The sequence below is a fragment of the Myotis davidii genome, unplaced genomic scaffold, assembly GCF_000327345.1.
Source record: "Myotis davidii unplaced genomic scaffold, ASM32734v1 scaffold167, whole genome shotgun sequence".
NCBI lineage: Eukaryota > Metazoa > Chordata > Mammalia > Chiroptera > Vespertilionidae > Myotis > Myotis davidii.
The window spans coordinates 5,213,309-5,238,344 of record NW_006300048.1 but is presented as its reverse complement, the minus strand read 5'-3'; the positions used below and the strand labels follow the sequence as shown (position 1 = coordinate 5,238,344).

At 48.9% G+C, this 25,036-nt stretch overlaps 1 protein-coding gene across 1 annotated transcript in view; it reads left to right on the top strand.

The window, feature by feature from the left end:
* Positions 1-23,890, top strand: part of CLIC5 (chloride intracellular channel 5) — a 42,851-nt gene extending 18,961 nt beyond the window's left edge. The window contains exons 4-5 of the mRNA XM_015572223.1: positions 12,937-13,121; positions 19,224-23,890. Coding sequence (XP_015427709.1) covers positions 12,937-13,121; positions 19,224-19,391 — 353 coding nt within the window. The 3' untranslated portion in view covers positions 19,392-23,890. The remainder of the gene's footprint in view (positions 1-12,936; positions 13,122-19,223) is intronic.
* Positions 23,891-25,036: the final 1,146 nt, after the last annotated feature.

Below are 25,036 nucleotides of genomic sequence, written 5' to 3'. Positions count from 1 at the left end.
TGGCCCAGGGGTCCCAGAAGAGAGCAGGTCTCCTTCAGGGGCTCAGGGCCACCTGCCATCATCTGTCCCCCACACCCAAGCTCGGGCATGTCCACCAGGCCCCATGGATCCTCCTGAGCTCGCCGGCTGCCCCATGACACGCTGCCACCAACCTGGTCTTTCTCCTTTTCCTCTCCCTCTTCCACCACCTCCGATCTTGACTTTTATGAACTTCCTTGACCTAAAATAGAAAAGTGTTTGGAAGGGTTCAGGGCGGCCTGGGAGGGCTGTTAGCACACAACCAACAAGCCCCCGTCTGTCAGGGGCTCATGCTTTCTCTCCGCGCGGCATGAAAGCAAACTGCTGTCGGGGGTGTGGGGGGAGCAGGGTGTCGGGGAGGCGAGGTGGAGCGTTTTTCCAGATTCCCCAGGATGTGGCGAGCCATGTTTAAAAGAGAGTGTGTGTATTTATTATTCCAAGCCACTTCAATCACAGGGCGCCGACTTCCTTCTCCTCTTCCTCCCCCGGCCCTCAGCCCCATGTTGGGGCTGGGGGGTGGGGGTGCTCAGTCTGCAGGCCGGGCCTCTCCAAGGGGCCGGGCAGGGTCCCCACCGCACAGCCAGCCTCGCGCTCTGTAAACTGTGGTAGGAACAGGAGTCCTAATTGCACTGCTCAGAAGCAGAAGTCGGCGAGGTGGCAGTGGGGCCCCGTGTCTGCTCTGTCACAGGGCAGATCCCTTCTTTTGGAGGAAGACAGCTGGGTCCCAACTCAGGTCCAGGGAACCCTGGAGAAGGGCTCAGGCGGGGGCTCTCCCCGTGGCGCTCCGGGTGGTCCCCGGCCCACCCTGCTGGGTGGTGAGGATAACGAGGTCTTGCCACTTCCTCATAAAGCAGCCATCTCCGTCTCCTTTCAGAAAGCGCCTCTGGTCACAAAGGAACCCTTCAGGCTGCCTTCCGTGGCCACCCTGCATGCAGGGGCTGGAGAGCCAGCTTGGGGGTGTTGTGTTTGTTTGTTTGTTGGGTGGAAGTTTTGCTTTGATTCGCATTCTTACAAGGAAAAACAAATAACCTGGCTGTGAGGGACCCACCTCCCAGGTTTGGCGCCTGCCCTGCAGGATGCAGGCCCTCCTGTGAGGAGGGGCCTGGAGGCCGGGAGCCAGAGGGAGGGGCAGGGGCGCTGCTTCCCGCTGGCACCTCCCAGGATGGCCCAGGGGATTCCTCCAGAGGGTCTTGGATTTGGCTCCTTCTTGAGGCAGATGCTGGCAGTTTATAATTTAACAAACGTTGCTCCTGAAATGAATCCTTGGGCAGTCATAAGGAAGGCGGTCGGTGGCCTCGTGGCTGGTGGAAGGGGGCAGCCCGGGGAGGGGGGGCAGGGGGAGGGAGAGTCCTGCGTGGGTGGGCGCATTCATTAGTGGAGGAGCCTGTTAGCTCTGTGGGCTCCGGCGGGAGGAGCGGGGAGACCACCAACACCCTTCCATGTGGGGGAATTTCCCACAGTCTGACCAGAAGCAGTTCTCCTGGCCTGGCCTGGCCTCATAGCAAGGCCTGGGGAAGAAGGGAACTTTCAAGGACTAATTTGAACAAGAGCTAAATGCTCTTTCCCCTCTGGCTACTGCTACCTCATCCTGTGCAACCAACACCTCTTGTCTTTGTGCCGTCTACACGGGGAGCTCAATCTCCCTCTCTCTCTCTCTCTCTCTCTCTCTCTCTCTCTCTCTCTCTCTCTCTGAGCTTATATGTGTTCTGCAATTTCTGTGCACTTAGCAGGGGCCATTACATATCTCTTTAAATCAACAGGGTCATGTATCCATTAATCTCGAAAAAAATGTGCGTGAGGTTGCACGACATGGTCTCCCAGCTTCGCCTTGAAGCACGTGGTGTCTGTGGGGGCGTCTACATTGCAGCAGTGTAGCTGGTTTATAAGGAGGGCTGCACTCTGACCCCTCATCTGTGATCAGAACCTCGCTTTGGGAAAAGCTTCCCCGCCTCTCCGTAGATGCTATGCAGAGAAGGGCGCTGGGTAACGGGCATGTAGCTTGGGTTCCCCCCTATTTGGTAGTGGGACTGACAATCACAGGATGTGAAATCCAGGTGGTGTGTGAACCTTCCAACAGAACTTCAGACAATTATACACTTTCCTTGTCCGATCCATCACTGCCTCCCGGGATGGCAATGTTCTCTCCGTTTCACACGAGAGAGGCTGACGCGTGGAAACGTTGTCCGCAGACCTGGGGCCAGTGACGGGCACGAAAGAACCAGGCTTCCCTCGATGGTTACGCTCTTTGGCTGCAAACAAAATAACAGTAAAACATAAGAATTGAAACCAGGGGTTGAGTCCAGTCTGGTATTCTGAAGGTATCAGCTGCTCAGAGAGGATAATTTGTTGGGGGAAAATAGCTGCTACGCAGAACTTTGGCCCTAGAACTCCTAACCTTCTTTTCAAATGTGCTCTAGAGCTGCCTTTCAGGAAGGCACCCACCCACCTCGGCCCCGTCCTGAGCTTAGCCTGCGCAGCCCCAGGAGCTAGAGAGACGCAGCTGTTTGGGAGTTACCTGTCAGGAAAAAGTTCGTTTTACTTGTCTTGTTGTCTAGGCTGTTTCCCCATTTGGAGGCACATTTAGGTCCCCTGGGGGTGTGTTCCAATGCGGATGCTGATGCAGAGAGTCCGGGGGTGGAACCTGAGAGCTCCCAGGTGGCTCTGCTGCTGCTGCTGGTCCAAGGGGCTCAGGAAGAGGGTTCGGGCAGTGGTCTCTCTGTGGGAATCTCCATCATGACTGTCCTGAGAGCCTGGCTCCGCACCCAGCTCAGAGCAGGTGCTCCATAACATGTGCTAAATGAATGAATGAACCATAACTCAAGCCCTTCACCATGCCCCTCCCTGCCTGCTCATTACCCGAGAGGTGTTGGAAGGGCCTAACCTGACACTTCAAGGTCAGGGGCACTTCCTCTGCACAAGAATGAATTCTTGCATATACTTCACTTTTAACTTAAGGTGGTTTTTAAAAACGATGGTGAAAATATCTGATCTAACCACGCTAACAACAACAACAGAGAAGACACGCTCTTTCAACCTCTCCTTTGGGGTGATCAAATCCCCCACCTAGATTTTTGGGAAGCATAAAACCACACTGTTAATCTGCTACACTCTTACTTCCAACTCTTACTTTCAAAGCTGTGCAACTAAAACACCCAGTGAATAATAGCTCCTCTCCCACCTCCCCCAGACTGTAATCTGCGTGGGGGCAAGTGAGGGCAGCTAGAGAACTGCTGTAAGCCAGGGGGTGGCGGGTATAGTTGCGGCATATCTGGGGAATTCTACAGAAGTATCAGCCATCCCCAGCCCCTGCTGAGCCTCCCCTCTCAGGCTGCCCATCGTGATCGCACCGTTAGGAAGGAGGCTCGCTCTGGTGGGGCTGTGGTCAGGGCAGCAGTCAGGTGAAAGGACCGGCTGAGTCTGCAAGAGAAGACTGCAGATTCATCTCGGATGACTTCCTCGGGGCGGAGGCTGAGCCAAGGGCAGTACTCACCAAGCAGACTGTTCTCTTGCACCCCGAAGAAGGTATTCGCAGTTCTGCATGCTTTGGTTCTTATACACCAGCATCATCATGAATTGCACCTCAGAGCCACTCACGGCATGCCAGGCACCGTCCTGCGCCCTCTGCAGGCATGACTGACTGTAACCCTACATGCCGTGCCGTGTTACGATTTCCATTTTGCAGCTGAGGAAACTGAGGCACAGGAGGTTAAGCAGCCTGCCCAAGCCAGTAATGGCAGAGCCAGGACCCCAACCCGGCGGCTGGCCCAGGGTCTGTGCTCTTCATACAGTGACTATAACACATTATGTAAAATGCATGAGGTGTTGAGTTTCTAAGCAAGAGCAGGTAGGTCACTTAGGAAACTGTGATCCAATCAGGTCATAAACCAACAGATACTAATTGAGCAACTACCCTGTGTGTTTCCCTAAATATACTCAACAACCCAGCTTCCCCATTGGACTCAGCAATCCCGCCTGGCCCACAGTAGGCTCTCCCTAGATACCAGCTTAACAAATGAAAGAGTGGGCAGCCGACAGCAAGCTTAGGACAGTCACAAAATGACTAAAACCAGTAGTTATTTACATTTACAGTTGTGGTGGCAGGGTGGCTGTTTTTAAATTTGTTAACGGCTCTTGTATAAAAGATGTGGGCCTTTGAGGAAGAAGCAAGACAAAGTGTGGTTAAATCGTGTCAGCCTGAGTGTTTGGAGGAAGCGAGGGTGGAGGAGAAAAGTTTCTAGGCTTAAGCACTAGGACAGATGCCCCCCTTCCCCAAAGAAGTTAGAATCTCCCCTGACCAGCTCATTCCAAATGTTTGGACATCAGCACTTAACCTAATCTATGGCCTGATACTTAAAAATAACCTGTTATAAAGTCACCATAAAAAACTCACAGTTTTCAGCCTTATGCAGTCTGCTACATAAACTACAACCAGCATTAATAGCTTCAGTCAGCATTTATGTCGTTCTTTCTATTAGCACAATGGGTTTTACAACCATTTATGAGTTTCTGGAAAGCCTAATAGAAAACACATACATGTTCCCTGTGAAAGACGCAGAAGACTTTTTAAAGTCGACCAGCAGGGGTCGCCACAGCCCCATCCCTAAAGCCTGGGCGGGCTACCTAATTAGGGAACACATTCTCTGCCAGTGGCTCCAGCAGCAAGTCTCCCTGGTGAGTTCCTGCAGTTTCCTCTCTGGGTTGGCTCCATTCGGAGTCCGTCTCTCTGTCTCTCCTCCTCCTGTTGGTAAATAAACATCTGGGGCGCTTACCTGTACACAAAAGACACCCTCAATGTGAAGACCTATGTGATTAACTTGGCCTTCAAATTTACTATGGCTTTTTAGGAGATCCAGAAAATCATCTGAATCTGGAATTGCCTATACTGTCCATACCGCCCTTCATCCTTATAAAAAAGTCTTACGAAGGGCTCACTGAAGTCACCTTAAATTCTTCACCATGCTGGTGTTTTAAAAGCAGCCAAAGACTTGCCTTTAAACCCATGCTTTGTTGTTGTTGTTGGGAACAATATTTCTGAACATAGAGCAAATCTCAGATTGATTTGTGGAGCTGTGTAAAAAACTACGATTCTTCACAAGGATCCCCTATAGGGCTTAGGGGTCGAGGGAAGCCATATACTCAAGCTATACAGAGATGGGTCTCTTCCCCTAGAAACCCCTGAATTTCCCAGAAGTATATCAGTGTCTCATGCTCAGCGTGATTTTCTCTGCCAGAGGGGAGTGGGGCATCCAGCAAGGTCCTATATCCCCACCCACCAGAGTTGTAAGACCTGGATCCTGCCTTGGGAGTAAAGAATCACTGACTGGCCTCTTACTGGAAAGAGCCATGGGAGTCTATCATTCAATTCACCCTCCCATTCAAGGCCCAAATTCTTCCTAGAACAAACAAGCACCAGCCACAGCCACGTGAGCTACCCAGGCCTCTCCAGCCGGGCTGACACAGCACAAGGGAGCAGGAGGGAGCAGTGGAAGCTGCCCTTGCAATTTGCTTTCTCATAAACTGCTCTTTGTCTCCCCCCCCTTTCCTGTTTGCACCAGTGCCTAGAAACGGAGACCCGGGATTGCTTTCCCGTGGGAGCCCCTGGGTCTGTCACAGCCGTGCCCACGCGACCAGATATTCTCTTGGGCCGTGAGACCAAGTCCAGTGTTCTCGGTCAGATGCCAAAGGTGGACACAAATTCTCCAAACTACCAGACCAAGAGCATTTGACACACCCACGTAGCCTGGAGAGAACAAGGCCAATCCCAAAGAGGAGATTCCGGGAGACTCGGGACCCTGGGCTTGTTGGGAAATGCAAGAGTGAGCTCCATCCTCTCAGCTCCCGGCTTCTCCTTGCACCCGGGGAGCTCTGGGAGGCCCAGACAAGCTCCCTTCAGATGACTTCTGCCTCGAGCTGATCGCTTGCTCTTAGATGTTCACTCACTCTCCCCTTCCTCCCCATCCTCTCATCAACTTAAGTTCTACCGCAAACAGCAGCCCCCATCTCCTGTGAGGTCCTGCTGTGCACCGGACTCTGAACAGGGTGCTTCAGTAACAACTGCGAACAGCTGTCACCAGAGGCAGGACTCACATCCAGGTCTCTTGGAGATCAAATGGTACCACTCTGCTACCATGTCTGTTAGCACAAGAACTCTCAGAGAAGCCTGGTGTAGGCCTACCTGACACCCCCCACCCAAGCTCTCTCTGGCCCTTCCTTGGTGATAATGACATGCTCACATAGCAGTAGGCCCAGGCACACAGCAGCGGAGGGCCAAGCAGACCTGAAAGAAAGCCCATCTTCTACAACCCTGCTTTTTATTTCTGCCTCAGTGTGTGGTAAGGATGGGCACAGATACTGTCTTAAGAGACAAAGGGACCATGGGGATCAGCCACCCCCTACCTGCTCTGTTCTACAAGGGACACTATGGATCAGATGGTGTGACCCCCCCATCTCTGCCCGGTTGGTAATTTTGCCTCTGTGTTGTCATTCTCACGTAACCCAGCTGTAACTGGGCCATCATACCATGTCTTTAAAGACTTTTCCAGGGAAGAAAAGCTACACAACTTCAATTCCCCAAACTGGAAAGATGAATGGGGATCTTTACCGAAGTTTCGTGGGGTCAGGGAGTTACACTGCCCATCACCAAGCCAGCTGTCCTCACACTTCCCTTAGCACATCTATGCCTCACCTCAGGACAGCAGCGTCTGCCTTTCTGCCTGCCGGGCCTCCATCTCCTCTTGTCGCCTCTCATAGCTCTCCCAGTCCTGGGCGCTGCTGCTGCTGCTGCTGCTGCTCCGGCCCCGCTTCTCCCCTGCCCCCTTGGCCCTGTGCACCTTGCCATTTGACCTCTCTCAGATTCTAAAGAAAGGCTTCTTCCCCGCAAAGGGGAAGGAGAGGTGATATTAAATTCTTATTTCATTTTCCCCCCATGACATTATTATCATTCATGTTTAAAATGATCAAAGTCAATATGGTCATACCAGGTATGGTCATCTTTGTACTTTCTCCCCAAGAATATAGGCTGGCAGGAGAAATATTTGCTGTTATCTCCCTTGAACCACCACTGTGCTTTTTTTTTTTAATCCTTTGGTTATATCGACATGATTTCAAAAGAGAAGATGGAAAGTAAAAACTTCGTTTAGTCCTCCGGGTATTTCTCCATATCTCGATAATTCTTTCTTCATAGGCAAAAAACCAACTGCATGTCTCACTTTTCACCCAGGTGTTTTGCTGTCACACAGACAATGTGACATCATGGGTTGTCACCAAGTACAGGCCGCGTTGAGAGTTGGTATTTGTTGCTGAGAAATGATGTGAAGGTCCTGGTAGGCTCTCTCCTTGTAGACCCAGTCATGGTCCTTGAGAGCACCAAGGACTCCTGGCATCAGGGCATTCATTGCAGAACACAAATATGTTACCAAACAAATTAGCTGGAAGTTCCCGGCTGCTGTGGCTCAGTTGGGTGAGCATCCTCCCATGCACCAGGAGGTTGCGGGTTTGATATCTGGTCAGGGCACATGCTCAGGTAGTGGGCTTTGTGTTTCTCTCTCATCAGTGCTTCCATCTCTCTCTCCTCCCTTCCTCCTTCTGAAATAAATTTAAAAATATATTTTAAAGAATTATCTGGAAAGTAGGGCGTAAGGGGTGATGTTATGATGGCCGCATCTGGTTAGGGAAACGGGGGTGAGTGGGAGAGGTCTGTGGCATTAAGAGAAGATGGCCGCCAGGGAGCCATGGGGTGGTCCTGGCACCCAGCGATACCCTGCAGAGTGGAAGAAGTTTACATTTTGGAATCCAACGGCCTGTTTTAAATCCTGATTTTTCTCCTAATTCATCTAGGAGGGTTGCTATTTTTAAAATATTTTCTCTTTGCCTTTCTGAGTTCCTGATTCTAATCTGCCCTAGGCATCCATCGGTCCCACGAGAGATGAGGGTTTCTTTAGAGGAATTCCAAGAAAGAAAAAGAAATTCAATATTTAGCTTCTGATATTCAAAATAGCACTTGCAGCAAGACAGTAGCTTTGCAAGCCAAGCTATTGTCTGAAATTTTCTTTAGTTCTTAATTTTAGCACATTAAGAGCCAGGCCTGGAGGGCTCAGCTCACAAGGTGGCTAGCTGCTCTGGGGTTGACATAGGAACGCGGACAGGAAAGGCCACCCCTTCTTGCCAGGGGGCTTGGGGATGAAGGAGAGGAGGCAGGCAAGGGCACCAAGGGTCTAGGGACATGTCTGTGAAGCCCCATGGGGCACTTCACTCAGTGTCCTGCCAGGGTTTTGGAGGGAGGCCAGCAGCCCACCTCTGACCACACTCTAGGAGCAACACCCCGAGGTTACTCTGGAAGGAAGCAGAGGTTCAGCGTAACAGGGAAGAGACGCAGGCCTTGTTACCTTCCCAGACCTTCTACCCCATGGGTCCCAGGACTCATACCTCCAGGTGCCATGAGGTCACAGGAGATTCCTTCCCACCCACCACCAGGACTCAGGGAGAAGAGCAGACAAGGAGACTGTCTGAGAAACAGCATTTTTATGCAAAAGCAACTGGGAATTCTCTGGAGGGACCATTCGATTATTACATCAGACTCAGCTATAATCCAGACGACACTACATTGAAGTTGTTTTCCCACCACCCAGGGGTGGGGAGCTTGTCAGAAAAACAAACAGTTAAAAACAGGCAGGTACCTTTGCTTTGTACGCCAGGAGTGGTTTGAAAAGTTGCTTACACGCGTGAGCTTTGGATAAGTCCGAGGCCCGTTTCTTTGTGACATGGAGATGAATACGAAGGCGCATCTCAATAGCTTCACTGCGTATTTAAATGCTAGATATCGTAAGCATCCCGGTGGGCCACCTCAGATGTTCAGCCAGTGCATTTATTGCTGGTGCTGGGGAGCAAGGACTAGAGCTAGGAGAGGAACCCAGTGGGGTGTAAGGTGCTGGGCCTGGGACCGGCCTCCAGAGCCGCGGTTTCTTCCATGGCGCGTTGAATAGACTCCCATCCAGCCTGCAGATGTCGTCAGAGGGGAACCATGGTTCTTATCTCTCCCAAGTTCACAAGCCAGGGAAACTGAGCACAGCACCCTGGGCCCCCAGAGCCACGCCTGTCTTTCAAGGAAGTGCCTTTGGCATCTGCTCTGCTCGAGGGAACGTGAGCGAGGGGTCTGCATGGTCGCGTGCTGGTCAGCGCCCGGGTGCACAGAGCTCGCCAGCGACCCAGGGCTGAGCTGTGCTTGCAAGACCCTGTTGGAGGCCGAGCTGGAGTCTTGGCTCCTGGGTCCCCATTCAGCCTCCATGCCCTGGTAAGAATATACTATTTTCTTAGCTCAAATTGCCATTCCCAAGTCATTATTTCTCTATGACGAGAAAACAATATTGGGTCTTATGTAATAACAACCTCAATGAATCTGGAAGCGATCATGGAATGGGTGGATATTTTTTCCCTCCTTAAAAAACAGAAAAATAAATTTGAGATTGTTTGCATATGGCTGAGAATATTTATGAACTCTTCCCCCTTGTTTCCTCATCTCATATTTTACCCAGTGCGTTTGTGTGTGGTACAGAATAAATCTTTACGGGAAGGGGTGGAGAGAGGAAGAAGCAGTTAAAGGACTGGGTATCCATCAAGTGCCTGGGATATTAGTGGTTCTGAGTCTCGGGGTCCCCTGCCCTCAGGCTTGTTTGCTGTGGTCTGAGGGTAACCCATCCTGCTATTCAGAATGAGTTTTTGGAGAGAGAGCTTTACATGCAAACACTGAGGGATCAACATCCTGGTTACTCTGGTTTCCTTTCTATCCCCCACTCTCACCAGAGCAGAAAGTTCAACATCAACGGTTCCACGGCCTGGGTGCCGTCGGCGAAAGAGATAATTAAGTCCCACGGATGCCAGACTGAGCCAGGGTCAGAGCAGTGAGTTGGCAGGTAGGACGGAAAAGACCTGGCAGGCAACGTGTTGGCGCTGGCACTTGTTATTTGATAATAGGCAGCATGTTAGCACACAGGCCTGTGGGCCTATTCCCTCTGGCCGTGCCTCTCAGCACAGCTTGTCCCTGAGAAGGGTCCCCAGTGGGCACAGGATCAGGGTGGTGCCTGTACATTAAATCAGCAGAAGCAGAACGCCCGCTCTGGCTGTTTATTTCCTCCTGGGGCATCGGGCTTCACACTGAGCTTCTCAGAGTCGCCCATTCTCTGCCATGCCTTAGATTTTTCAGGAACACACTGACCAGGGGTGTGGGGTGAGGGCCCGAGAGCAGGGTGACTGTCACCTTTGGTGATGCAATGGCAGTAGCTGTCATTCATTCCTACGATGGGCCAGGCACTGTCCCTGCATAATCTGAGTGAATCCTCACAGTGGCTGTACGAGCTTTAGAGATTTTTAGTCCCATAGTTGAGATGGGAAAACGGAAGCCCTGCGGGGTTGAGAACCTTACCCCAGGTCATAGTTAGTAAGTCATAGTTAGTAAGATGGAGGATGTTTCCAAGATTTGCAGGATCTGACGCCAATATAATACATACTAGTAAATAATTTTAAAAGTCAACTCCAAGGTCTTGGAAGGGGTCCACACAATTATGGGGCTTGAAGCGTAAGCTTTAGCAGCCTCACAGTTAATCCACCTGGGCAGGGTCAACATTTAAGTACGGGATTAGCTCCAGGCCACACGGCCCCATCCCTCCTGCCTCATCCCCTCTTCTCTCTACTGTAAGGACCACCAACTGCACCTTCACATGCCTGATCCAAACACACAAAGAGAAGTGATGAAGCTGACACACGCAGGACGGGCCATCTTGGTATGTCACAGTTGTGACATAAGGCAACAACCATGCCCATTGCCAAATTTTACCTTTCCATCTCAAGAGATCACTGGAGAGACAGTTTAAATTATTAAAAATGGTTTTTAATTTTCAAACACAGTTAGCTACAATATTATATTAGCTTCATGTGTACATTTCAGCAATTAGACATTTATATAACATAAAAAGTGACCCCCCTCACCTCAGTAAAACTAATATCCATCTGACACTATACCTAGTCATTACAATGTTGACTATATTCTCTGTGTTATACTTTACATCCCCATGACTATTCTGTAACTACCCAGAACAAGCTGCCCAAGGAGCTCCCTTTGCTACCCTGGGCTCGGCCTCTTTCACCAAATGACATGATAGTTCCCAGGCTGGGTGACTTGGGCACAGATTTGAGCAGAGGCCTGCTCAGGGCATTTGGAATCAGAATCTGCAATGTCTCACTTCCCTTCATATGTCTCTTCGCCTCGGATGATAATCAGTTGGTCAAATTTCAACAGGCACTCTATTAGATTTTTTTCTTCCTTTATTTTAATTAAGATTTTATCATAATCTCCCAAACTAAAAAGGGTAGAGGATTTAAGGATGCAAACAAACCCAGCATAAATCACAAGTCCTTGGAGGGCAGGGAGAGAGCATAATAAGTGTTGTTGGGTACCAATCCTCGGCTATTGCCCTTGAATAGGCTTGCAATCCCATCCCAGTCTAGACGGTTACTAAGGGGAATACAAGCATTTCCCTGAGCCCTGCTTGCTCCGTTCTCCCAAACTGGAAACACAAAGCAGATGATGAAGTTCAAATTCAAATGCCACACCAGGGAGAAGGAAGTATTGAGAAACTATGTCCAACCTCCAGTCTGTTTTTACACATTCCAGCAAGCATTCGATTGATTTGTCTTGGGCTGGTGTCCTCTCATTGTCTCAAACAAAAGGCCTTCTATGAAAAGACGGACTCGGGTTATGTGAAGAGTGGCTAACAGGAGGCACATTTGGGAAACTCTGAAGGAGAGACAGTCCCCAGGATCTTCCTCCAGGGACAGCACCTCCCATTTATCCGCTAGAGTTAACATCAAGCCTGATTCCTCTGATCTCAGCATCACGCTGTAAACCAGAGTCTGGGAAATATGGCTGGTGGGGGCTGAAGCTGATGAAACAGATGCAGTGGCCAATGAGTGACGCGGCCAGCCACCTTCTCCAGCTCCCTGCTCTGGGCTCAGGTGGGCAGTTGCCGTGTCAGCGCTCCATGACGGAGTGGTCTGTGTGATTCTGGGTGGAACGACTTAGTGGGAGTGAGTTCCTGGAGTTATTCTATTGAGTATTTTGTTCTGCTCTTGTGACTAAATGAATGAGTGGAGAGATAATTATTGGGGCAAGATTGTCAAAGTCTTCTGCCACCTTCTCTTCCTATAAATGTGCATCCTCAGAGCTGTGGCCTTGGCAGGTTTCCATTCGGCTGTGATCGCACGTTCCCAGTGGAGCCCGCCGCCTGGGGCCCTGGCCCTTCCCTTGTGGACAGCGCTGATTTTTAGGGCAACTCAAGCAGGCCTCCCTGACACCCACTGGTTCTCTGGGGGCAGTGCCAAGCAGGGTCCGCCACTGTCCTATGTCTTGTCCTCCAGGAAGCCTTTCCCTCCCCTCTCAGGTTGGGTTAGCCATGGCCAATGCTCCCACAAAATCTGGTGCATATCTCTGTCCTCGGGCTGCTATACAGTTATTAATTATTTAACAGGATTTCTTTATATAAAGGTATGTGGGTTAATTGTGGAATATTGGGAAAATATACATACACAAGAAAGGATAATGAAAGTTGACTACTGTTACATCTTCTGAAGATAAGCACTAAGCTCTGATCTATATGCCAATGATTACATATCTATCTATCTATCACCTATCTGTCTATATTTTTAAAAAGGATTAGCTAGTGTCTACTGTTTGGTCAAGGTCTCCTTTTTCAGGCCACTTGATACTCTTCTGCATCGTGCTAATGGCTGCCAGGTATTTGTATTGTTCAGGGAGCTGGCAGTGTGATGAGGGGAATCGGATTCGGGATAAAGCCACTTTACTGTGAAGACTGTGGCTGTAACCATGGCAAGGATGACTAAAGCACTTCTTTTGCTGTCCCTCGCCAGCCCTTGAGAGAGGCCTGAACAAGGCACTGAAGAAACTGGATGACTACCTGAGCACCCCTCTGCCAGAGGAGATTGACGCCAACACTTGTGGGGACGATGACAAGGGGTCCCGGCGCAAGTTCCTGGATGGGGATGAGCTGACCCTGGCCGACTGCAATCTGTTGCCCAAACTCCACGTGGTCAAGGTAAGAGACCTCTACCCACAAATGCTGGCTAGATCCAACTCCATCTTAAACTGGGGTTACCTGTGTGGTTAAGGGCAGTGCCGCCTACTGGGTGAGAAGTCACATGAATAAGGACCCCAAGCCAGTCTCCACTGCATGCTGGCTGTATACCCTCCCCGTATAGTTCACCCATATATTGCTTATTTCTAAGGTTGTTGGGAGAATACCATGCATGAAGTGCATGTTATTGTAAGGACTTGAAATATAGCTGCTATTGCGTTATCATATATAGTTATACAAAGTCGTGTCACTCCAAAGGCCTCTTCCTTGCCCCTTCCTCACAGGTTTCCACTGGCCACACCCCCACATCTGTGTTAAATGTGCTCGCATGTGCATGTTTTCTCTGTGCACAGACCCACCTTCTCACTCCTGCTAGCAACCCCTTGGGTGGCAGGCGACCTCTTCCTCCTCGATCAGTTGAAGGGATGGAGGTTGCAAGAAGGGACATCATTGTTTTACTATTTTACTTTCTGACCACCTTTGACAGGCAGTGTAATCCTTTCCTCAAAGAATCTTAGGATCTGTGAGATGGAAAGAAGGGAATTCTGAGGTTATCCCATACAGTGTCCCTTCCCAAACGGGGCCACTTTCTGTGCATCCGTAACAGCTGTGACAGGCTCCTGTGCATCTGTGTGTGGCCTCACAAGCCAGCCTCACCACTTTGGACGGCTCAGATGATTAAAACAGCCTTCCAAGTGGCCCCCTGCCATCCGTTATTCTCTGGAACAACAAGGGACAGGGCTGTTCTTTTCATCTCATTTGAAGACAGCAGTGTGTCCCCCAAACTTCCCTAAACTAACACTTCTCACACCCTTTTTTGACCCTGTCAGCCGGGAGAAAAATGCAATGGGGTCGAATTAGACTCTTCTCTATTTGTACACGTGTTTATGTCTTATTGTCTGAGACGATAAGCTCTGTGACATAGGGCCTTCTCTAAGCATGATGATGGGCAGATAGTGGCGGCCCTTTAAGGAATACTCATTGATCAATTGTTTTATCATCTAGTGGTATCTTTATGATACTCAGTGTCTGTCTTCCTCTCACTGAGAAGAATCAGCTTCAGTCGTTGATCAGCTGGATATCTGCCTGTCTTTTCCAGTTGAGGTCCTGGGCTAGAAATGCAGGCTTCTCTCCAGCCTGCTTCTGTTGAAATCACTCAGCTGGGTGTGCACTGGTGTTCCCTTGGGCTCGGCCTGAGCTGAGCCTGGGAGGGAATCATGCACAGCAGTGCTGACGGGCTGGGCAGATACAACCTGTTCATAGGAAGACACTTTGGGTTCAGGGCCAAGCCAATGGTCAATGGTGAGTCCAGCCAAGCAACATCCCTTTGAAGTTATTAAGTAGCACATGCCCCACTCCACCCCCAAAACATCCTTTATTCTCTTTTCCTGAGGAACAAGGGACGCCATTTGGGATGATCTGACTCCAGTTCAGTCAGACTGTGACATAGTGATGCAATGGAAAGGCCTCCATTTTCTGGTCTTGTATCTGCTACCAACTGGCAGCATGAGCTGGGGCAGGTCATTTGCTCTTTTTGGAAGTCATTTTTCTCTTGCCTAAAAGAATAGACATGGATTCTATTCCTCCTCTCTTCTTCTTCTTCTTCTTCTCTCTCTTCCCTCCTTCCTTCTCTCTCACTCAGACATGTGCTGACTACCCGCTCGAGAATCGCTTGCTGAATAAGGTAAACAAACGGCTCTCCCAGGCCCTGTGCTTTATCCTATAATTTCTTCAGTCCCTCCCAGCCCTGAAAGACTGTTACGCCCCTGTCCTTGGAAGAAGTTCAGTGAGTGGTTCATGGAAGAGGCTGGATCAGAGGAGGATGGCCTGCGAGGGACAAAGGCTGGGCCTCACCTCCCGTCGCCTTGGATTTCTGCTGATCCAGCTTATCAGATCCCAGAGACCTGGCAAGCCTCTGAAGTGTAGAAAGAGCGGAGGGGAGCCAAGTCAGGCCTCCAGCTTGGCTTCTGACGCCAAAACCTAATCTGGGCTGTGGGAGCTAACTGTTTTCATATGAAAGAGCAAATTCAGAACATGAGCCTAGAAGTCCCTGCAAACGTCAGAGCTTCCTGTGCGAATCTCACCCTCACTCTTATGTGCGCTCCTCTCTCTGTCTCTCTCTCTCTGTCTCTCTCTTCCCCCCCTTACCTCCCGTTCCCCCTCCCTCCCTCCTGGCTCTCTTCCAGGTTCATCTTCATCCATGGAAGCCAAGTGGCCCTGGCCCAGGTGCTCACTGAGAGCCTGGTTTGAACTTTCGTTGTCTGGCTCCCTTCTAGGTCTCATCTCCTCAAGTGAAGCCAACACCCAAGGAAACAGCCAGTTTTGTGACGAAGGCGGGCACAGGATTCAGGGAGGCAGGACATGGTGGGCCTTTCATAGCCTCCGCTGGGCCCTCGCCGGGGCCGTGATCTGTCCAGCTCTTGCAGCAAACAGGAATATATTTTCATACATTGCATTGCTTCTGTTTTCAAGCTCATAGTATATCCTTTGAAAGCTTGAGGGTAAATTCCAGCATGGAGAGACCTGAGGCCACTCTATCCATCAGCTAGTAACCCACCATTCCTGCATGGATTTGCTCCTTAGCCAAGACAGCCTTTTCCAAAGGCTGGTGGGCAAACCCAGGGGCCCTTCACTTGCAGGGAGCAGAGACCAAGGAGAGCTGGTGGTGGGCGCTGGCCCCAGTGTTCCCTCTTGGTGGTTGTCTTGCTGAAGGCTCCGATTCCACTGCCTTTCCTTATTAGCCATCCCCGAGCTGGACAGAGCAGGGAGGGGGTGCCTTCTTCGGTAACTACACCAAACCGGTCATTTTAACTGAGAGATTTTTAATGTAAGAAGGTAGTAAGTACTGAAGAACTAGGAAGACAAAACAAACAAGGAAGTTCTACCTTTAGGAGGCAGCTATTACCCCCAGGGCAGGAGGCGCAAATGGAAGAGTTTGGAATTATTAAAACATAGAGACTTTGATGAGGGGCCTTCGGACCTCTGAGGTGGGGTGCTGCTTAGCTGATGCTGGGGGGCCAAGTTCAGAGAATGGCTGGTGAGACTGGGACCGAACCTCTGCAGTGGGGTCACTGTTGGGTGCTGGCCTTTCTGAGCTGGTGTGATGACGCAGGTTCCATGTGCTGGCAAAACAGCAACTGGATGCAGCTGCTGTTACAGGAGCAAACAAGACTGGCATGAACAGAAAGCCGATAGGAAGGGGCACCTCCTGCTGCCCTCCTCCACCATCACAGGCTTTATCTCTAGCGCTCCCGATTGGTAGAGCCTAACAGGGAGTCACAGGCAAAGCAGAGGTGTGATTTGAGCAGTCTTAGCTCCAGGATCACAAAGAAGTAAACACAAGGGTGGGTTTGTAGAAAAGCAGCAAGTGTGGCATAACCAAGGAGAGCTATTCCTTTGTCATTTACACAGGGCTGAGTGGCAAAGTGGAGAGAACTGTAGATTAGAAAGCAGGGACTATAATAAATCTTAGTGATTACTCTGCAATATTGGATGAATTAATTATTTTCCTGTGTCACATTGTGTAAGCCACCAAATCTCATGTGCACTTGTGCACTTGAGGGGGAGGGGGGCATCCCTTAGCACTCTCTCAGTCCAGGAACCCTCAGGGGATATATGACTGACAGCTTAGGCCCGCTCCTCACTCAGACCCGATTGGCTGAACCCCGGCAGGAAGATAAGCTGCTGGGGTCTTCCGTCTTTAAAAATTAAGTGAGTTGGTAACATATGACATGAACCACACTTTGATGTTGGGATAGCTGGGGATGGTAAAGATGAAATATAACTGTTTATGGAATCCCTGCTTATTTAACCTTTTACTTTTCTCATCTGCAGAATGGGACATAATACACTCTGCCTTATGCTTATTTAGAGATTTAAGTAGCTTGCAGAGTGCTCCCAGCAGTGTCTGGAGCAGAGCACATGGGAAATAAATGTTTGTTATTGTGGTTACTCTTACCGAGAGCATTGTTGAGATTATAGAGGGGCACAGAAATGAAGAAGTTGTGGTTCCTGTCCTGCTCACACCTAGGGAAGTGAGAGAGAGACACTAAAACAGTGACTGTGATTGAGAGTAGAACAGATCTCAGTGTTGTAATGGAAGTTCAAAACCGATGTAGGAGAATGGAGGGGAAATGACTCCTTCCTCCTTGGAAATATGGTATCTATGAGGCTGAGCCTTTCATGCAATGGGTTGTCATTGTTCTCCACTCAGCACAGCTTTCTGGGGAACTCAGCACATCACTGGCAGGAAAATGAGGGTGAAAGCCCAGGGTGGCTGATCTGGGGGTTCTCTGAGTGGGGAGATCCTGACCACTGGCCCTTGTCTAAGAAGAAAGCAAGGGAAGGAGTCAGAGAGGTGCTTTAGGAGAGAGAGAGAGGTGACCCTGTGCTATCCCCACCCCATCCCCTGTGGGGCTAGAGGAAGGACCAGTTAATGTACAGGCCCTAGTGCCAGTGAACATAAAGTATTCAGAACTTCCAGACATTGCCAACACGGCGTTAAACCAAGAGTATGAGGCTCAGTTGACCGCACAGGCCACATGTCACTAAAGCACCCCCTGGCTTGTGAGACCTGAGAAAAGAGACCACCCTGCCCCTACCTATGAAGGAATGCATGCACATGGGTGAAAGGTGGGAGTCAATGAATTATAATAGTATGTCATGTTTCTTGAACACTGTGTCTGAGTCAGCCACCCCTCCAAGCATTTATGTGTGTTAACTAAATTTATGTGTCTCTACAGTTTTCTCCACTTTGCCACTCAGCCCTATGTAAGACCAGTCCTATTACTACCTCTATTTTAGAAATAAAGAAAGTGGGGCTCAGAGAGGTTAAGTAACTAGTCCAAGGTCACACAGCTGTTAAGTAGTGGAGTCAGGATTGCAGAGTCAGTCAGTTGGGATCCAGAGCCTATGCTTTTAACCACTATGCAACTCTCAACACAAACACCACTTCCCCGAATGCCCAAGTCCCTGGCCCCCAGTGTGGCACCGTAGAGAGAGAACAGAAATCGCTTTGTTCACTCCCATATCATACCTGGAACCTAGATATACATTCAATATGTAACTTACTTTTTATGTTTTTACTGGAGGCCTGGTGCACAAAATTTGTGCACTCGAGGGAGGGGGGTGTCCCTCAGCACTCTCGCAGTCCAGGAGCCCTCAGGGGATGTATGACTGACAGCTTAGGCCCGCTCCTCACTCAGTCCGGATTGGCTGAACCCTAGCAGCAAGATAAGCTGCCAGTCGGAGTGTCTGCCCCCTGGTGGTCAGTGCATGTCATAACGAGTGGTTGAGTGGCCTTAGGATATCATTAACATATTACACTTTGATTGGTTGAACAGACAACTGGATGACTGGACACTCAGCATATGAGGCTTTTATTATATAAGACTCCCTTCTATAAATAAGGATGCTTATGTAAAATAAAATGGATATGGAAACATAGAAAACAATTTGATTATAATTCTGTCAATGAGACATGACCACTGGTAATACATTGGCACATACACGTCTAGTCGTCATACATATTTCTCCAAATATCTTGAACTTTAAACTTAATGATTGCTGGCTGGTTTGCCCTGAAGGGTGTCCTGGATCAGGGTGGGGGTCTCCACTGGGGTCTGCTGCAGCATCATTGTTACTGGCTGTCCAGGACACCATTGCCTTTATGGATGATAATGTGTTCATCCAGTCATATGTTGCTGGACATCTGTGTTGTGTACCATTTTTTTTTTTGGCATTCCAAACAGTCCTGTAATCACATATGTGTAGCTAAATCTTTGTGTACATCTATGATTATTTCCTAAGGAAAATCCCTAGAAGCAGAATCACTAGGCCAAAGGGAAAATTCTATTAACTTGAGAAATATAAAATAAAATAATGCAAACCAAAATCAAATACAGAGGCAGCACTGGCCCCTTGCATCACACACACTTTGCTGCTGGTCCGGTGTGATGCATGGGGGGGGGTGTCGGGGGGAGGTTTGCTGTGCGTACATCCTGGGTCGCACCCTAACACCTCCTCAATGACTTGCTTCCTGCTCTCACACCATCTCTGTTGTAGATTGTGGCCAAGAAATACCGCAACTACGACTTCCCGGCAGAGATGACAGGCCTGTGGCGGTACCTCAAGAACGCCTACGCCCGGGACGAGTTCACCAACACCTGTGCCGCTGACTCGGAGATCGAGCTGGCCTACGCCGACGTCGCCAAGCGCCTCAGCCGATCCTGAGCACGGCCACCTCGGCCGCCTCGCCCCGTCACTGCTGCAGAACTCAGCTTCTCCCAAAGGACTCCTCTTCACAGACCCCCCTCCAGTTTGCCTCGGGACACATCTTTAATGGTCAGGCCACGCCTTGCTGGCATCATTCGAACTCCAGCCTGCCATCTTAGTGAAGGTCTGCGCCAACCCATCTGATCACACAGGACTCCGCAAGCAGAAATGCTAGACATAGTCAAGCTCTCAGCCTTTTGGTTCGGTCTGGGTTCAGCGTATTTGGGGTCAGTGTTGCAGAACCCACATACGGGATTGTCACTGGCCCCTTCTGCCAATATCAAAATATCTCCTCAGATGCATTAGAAACATGCAATGCCCTGTTCTCTTCCTTCCTCCTCTTTGTCGATAACTCCAAGGCCAAGGACAAATGCCATCTTAGTTCTTATTACACAAAGATCCCCTGCTCTTAGGGGGTCGGAGAGAGTGAATGGAGAGGGACCGAGCAGGCTGTGGATTTTGACATCTGGAAGACACACCTGGCGTCACTCACTACTTCCTGACATTCCTGGACACCGAAGGCCAGACTGGAAAACCGCTTCAGGCCCAGTCTCGGTTCACTGCAGTGCTCTGATGTCACAATGCCATCGTGCGCCTGGCTGACACCGACCTCCGTGTTTATGCTATCCAGGCCTTGCCAGGAAAGGAAATTGGCATCAATTCCAAACTGGGGGGCACAGGGATGGGGCGGGGAGGGGAGCAGTGTTGATGCCAAAAGGCCCTCAGGGGTCTACCAGCCACGGGATTGCTTGCTTAGGGGTAGTTGCTTCCTTGCAGGTTATCTTTGAGTGAATATTTGTCTGTGAGAAAGTAGATGAGCGTGGGAGGTGGAGGGATGAGTGAAGATTTAAAAAATCCTTTGTGATGCTCAGTGTTCCCTGGAAATTTTGAAGACAGGTCTTCTCTCTCATAAGCTAAGCCTTGAACTGATGTTGTCATGTAACAAGCAACCTTATAGCAAGAACCCAAGAATTGGCCAAAAATGACTTTGCAGGCTCTTCAGGTTGTTCCTGGATACGGGTCTGCTACCTAGGGGCTCACAGGCAGCCGCTCCGGGCTGACCCAGCCGCAGCACCCCCCTGGGAGAGAGTCACAGTGAGGAGGTGGCATGGTCATGGAACCTTAGGAAGAAAGTCATTGTGCTTTTCTGACTGGGAAACCATGCGGTTTGAGCTTGAAAAAAACAGGTGTGCCCATGTTGGGTTACTGTTCCTACCACCTGACTCAACCACCCGATGAACAAAAGGAAACTATTTTTTAGATAATATTGCCCTCCTAAGTCCTTCTTCTGGAGTTTCGCCTCCTTAAAATCTTACCCTGCTTGAGTATGGTGACCAGTGCAGAGGAAACTAAGAGAAATGAACTAATCATCAGTTCCCTCTCCCAGGAACGCCCTGTGTGAGGAAATCCACTGCCACAGACCCTCACCTTCAACAATCCTCCCTTCTGTGTTGCCTGCCGGTGGAGAGTGAGGTTCCCAAATGCCGGAAAGCCCCAGGACTTGGCTCATTGCTCAGGGAGGGCAGGACAGCATGGGTCCTCGCCGTACAAACACCAACAAATTCCAGCCCAAGCAACCCCTGGAACTAGCTATCTCCAGGGATCTCAGGAGAAAAAGGGGACCCCTTGATCAGAGCAGAGGGGAGGAAACGGGGTCTCCTTCAGCCCACTGAGGAAGAGGAAATTGCTCAGTAGGATGTTTTATAAGCATGAGAGTTTGGAAAAAGCAGAATGAGTTGATTCATTTCCACCTCTAAAGGGTCCTTTCCACAATTCCCTGGAAACTTGTCTCTCCCCGCTCCAAGGTGTTTAAAAAGGAGACATGGTGAGGAAATAGTCCTTTTACCATAAGGGAAAGCCCCTAACCGGCCTTCTGGGGGATGAAAGCTTGAATGATCCCAGGAGGCCTTTTCATTAGTGTGAAATCCTTCCTCACCTTCGCAGCTCAGGCTACGACCCTAGAGGCAGCCTGCTTGCCTGAGCCCCTCCGTGGTGCTGTTCTAGAAGCACATTCGGGGGACAGAGAAAACAGGGAGCCCAGGCGGGCCAGCCCCCCTGGAGGTGTTGGCACCCACTAACAACCCTGGCTGGATACTCAGAATTCCAACAACTGGCGAGTCTGTAAAAGCAGTTTTTAAAAACAAGCCAAACCAAATCAATATTGTTTCTAGATCCTTCTGTGGCTGACTCAATTTTACATAAATAACACGAATAGGCACGGGGTGGGGGCCGTTATGATTAATTATAACCATTTAAAAGAGGGGGAGGAGTTAGAGATGGAAAGAGACTTAATTCAGGAATATCTTTTTATTTCAACTTTAGATTATTATATAATGCAACTATTGACTTAGAGGATGAAGGTCTTATGGCCAGATTTATCAAAGTATTTTTAAATAATAATAATAGTATTACCTTCTGATTATTTTTTTTTTTCAAAAGAGATTTTTCTTCAGGCCATCACCTTGTCATATACACAGCAAATCATCTCCCAGCAAGTGTGGTAGGCTCTTAGGTGTCCCTGGGACGAACTCACGGAGTCTTGAAGGTTTGCAGTATGGTCCTACACTCCAGAGTTTTAAGACAGGAGGCAACCCTTGTCATGGGTCCCGAGCAAACATTGCTCCCACAGAAAGCATTTCAGTGGCCCAAAAAGGGTTGAAATCCTGTTTGTTTGTTTTTTAATTTATCTCCTGTGACTTTCACATAACTTTTCTGTGTGTGTGTGTGTGTGTGTGTGTGTGTGTGTGAGGGGCAGAGGCAGAAACAGTCAAACTCAATGACTGTGTTGAATTTACCCACTTACTCAGCACTGCCTACCTCTCAGGTTGGCCCAGAGTGAAGATACTGGGTAAGATTTTAATAACTCTGAAAGGTGAGCTGGGTAAGTAAAATCTTGACTGATCCAGAGCATAGTTCCTTCTATCACTGGCCTTCATCTCTTGACAAAGGCAGTCAAATAATTGCCTGACAATTCAGAATCACAGGCACAAGTAGGAGGATCTTGTTTGAAAAAAGGGATACAGCTACCAGGCACGAAACTAATGCCTAGAAAAGTGAAAAACACTCCAACGGTTCCTTTGGCCACTGGATCTCAGACTAGGCTCAGCTTTCCAGGACACAGTGCTGTCCTTTGTGTCCACTTCTCCTGCTGTGGGGGGCCAGTGAGGATCTTTAATTTTCATTAGGAAAACTGTATTTTCTAGCATTTGTCAAATGAAGCAACAGAAGCTCTTCATCACACCAGTGCCCATTGGCCACTTTGCCGACAGACAATACAAAACATCATAGAGTTGTCACAGAGTGATCACACCTGGAAAAGACCCTGAAGATCCAAGAGTCCCAGGAATCAGCAAAGTCTAGAAAAATAGAAGTAAAAGGGACGCGGAGTCAGGAAGGTGCAGGTCTATCTACACGAGTTTCTCATTCTGAGAAACCAGGGGGAGCCTGAACCTCAAATTAATTGGCCCAGAAGCAGCAGGTAGCCGGGAGGGGCTGTGAGTCTCAGCCCCGTTCCTACTGCCCTGGAGCCATCTTGGAGCAGAGTGGATTAAAAGGACAGTGTCTCTGACTTTGGAGAGGTGAAGCATTAACTCAGAGTTAAACTTCAGTCCACGATTCCCAAGAGATCACGGGCTTAGTTTTGTGTCTGACATGAAAAAGAATCTTAAGCTTTAGACAGAGAGATGTACTCGCAAAGCACCCTGGGAACACTGAGGGGTCACAGCACTGGCCTTGGGCCCCTTCTGCACACAAGGCCTATTGTCTTCTGTTCATCGCTCTTCAGCCCTGAAACCAAACAGCAGGTGCCGCCTCAGGGAGGCATGTTCCTCTCCCTTTGTCAATATTCTCCTCCCAGCTCAGTTTCAGGACCCTTTCATTTCATAATTAGGTATGATTCAGGTGTGCACCATTTTATTTAATATTATTGAAGGAAATAGATCCAAACCTTCCCTCCCCGACCAAACATAAAATAAAAGATGGCCTCACGGGAGGGTTTGGGCTAATCTGTGTGTCTATAAAAGCCATCTGTTTTATGGCAAAACATAGTTTTAAGGAACCAGTTATCTACAGTATATTTTATGTAGCCTGAGATTTCACAATCTTGATTATGCCTATATTTAAAACATAAATGCCCAGCTGATGTTTGAATTTGTCTTACTTTCCTGACCACCTGGTTGTCCCATTTGATAAGCTGGAGAGTTAACTAATTTAGCAGAAGATACCTAGGTTTTAGGAAAGAACAAATATCTCATATAATAAAGACACTTGATTTTCTCAAGACCTTTAACTGTGGTGATAAAATAACAGGACTTGCTTTCCAGCCTTAATGAATGTAAAATGCCTTTTAATGAAGATATTGCTGAATGTTTTCCTCATATGAACCAGTTATAAATTTGTTTTCCAGTCTCAATTGGTATTGATTGATTCAAATAAAGTTGGTTTATTTTCAAATATTACCATCGGACTTCTTACTTAAGGTGGGGATTTCCTGTGCTGTTTTGAATGACAAGTATGAAATACTTATTTTTTTTTCAAAATAAAGGCTTTCTATTTTATTTTTTATTATAAAAGAACATACAAACTTCTGGCTATAAAATAAATTTTTTAAAAAGAAAATATGTTCATTCTCCTTAGAATTAAAAACAGATAAGAAAAGACAGAAGAAGAAAGGGAAAAGCAAAAAGCTTGTGCCCCAGCCATACAAAAACGGATTTTTATTTTTAGCAAGGCTAAAATTCTATCATAGTACAAGGCTAGGTAAAAAAAAAAAAAAAAAAAAATTCTGATGTTCCTTCATGTTTCTCATTTCAACTTCCTGCCTGCATTGTAGACCCTGGGGGTAGGCTTACAGAGACAGTTTTTTTTATTCCCGGCCTGAAATTCCCACCTTAGCACCACATCACTGACTGGATTAAGGACCTGAGAGTCCTCAGCCAGTTTCCCCTGAAGTCAGCCTAATCCCTATAAGGACCTCTGTGAGCATTCATATTGCTCAAAGGTGCGAAGGTCCTGCCAGTCCCTGTGTCCTCCCTGCTGTCTCAGAACCTAGCTTCTCATCATCTGGGACAGGAAGAAGCACCTGGCGCAGGTGACAAGTCCTGGTGGGAGAGGCAGCCTCTCACGGGTGTAGCAGATGCTGTCACTGGTCACCTCTCTATCCTGACCACCCCTGTCTCCCTCCAGCAGAGAGAGCTCTGATTGGTCAGAGTCCATCTCCCCTGCCTCCCACTTCCCTCCTGACCACCCTCTCCATATGCTTATGTGACTCAGGTGAGTGCATTTCCAAGCCCATTTCCAGGGGTGAATCATGAACGGTCTGAGCCCTTCCTCCGGCTGTGGTTGGTTTCTGAGTGGGCACCTGACCAAGTTCCACCCAGTATTGTGAAGGAATATTTGCTCAGGAACTTCTGAGAAACATCTTGTTCTTAAGAAAGTGGCTCCTGCCCAGCTGGTGTGGTTCAGTGGTTGCACGTCAAACTGAACGAGAACAAGCATGTCAAACTCAAAGGCTAACACAAGCCAAATAAGGTTTAAGTTTATGTGGCTGCAAAAAAACAAAAGCTGCAATTTTCATAGAAATGTAGGTTTATTTCAATAGAGAC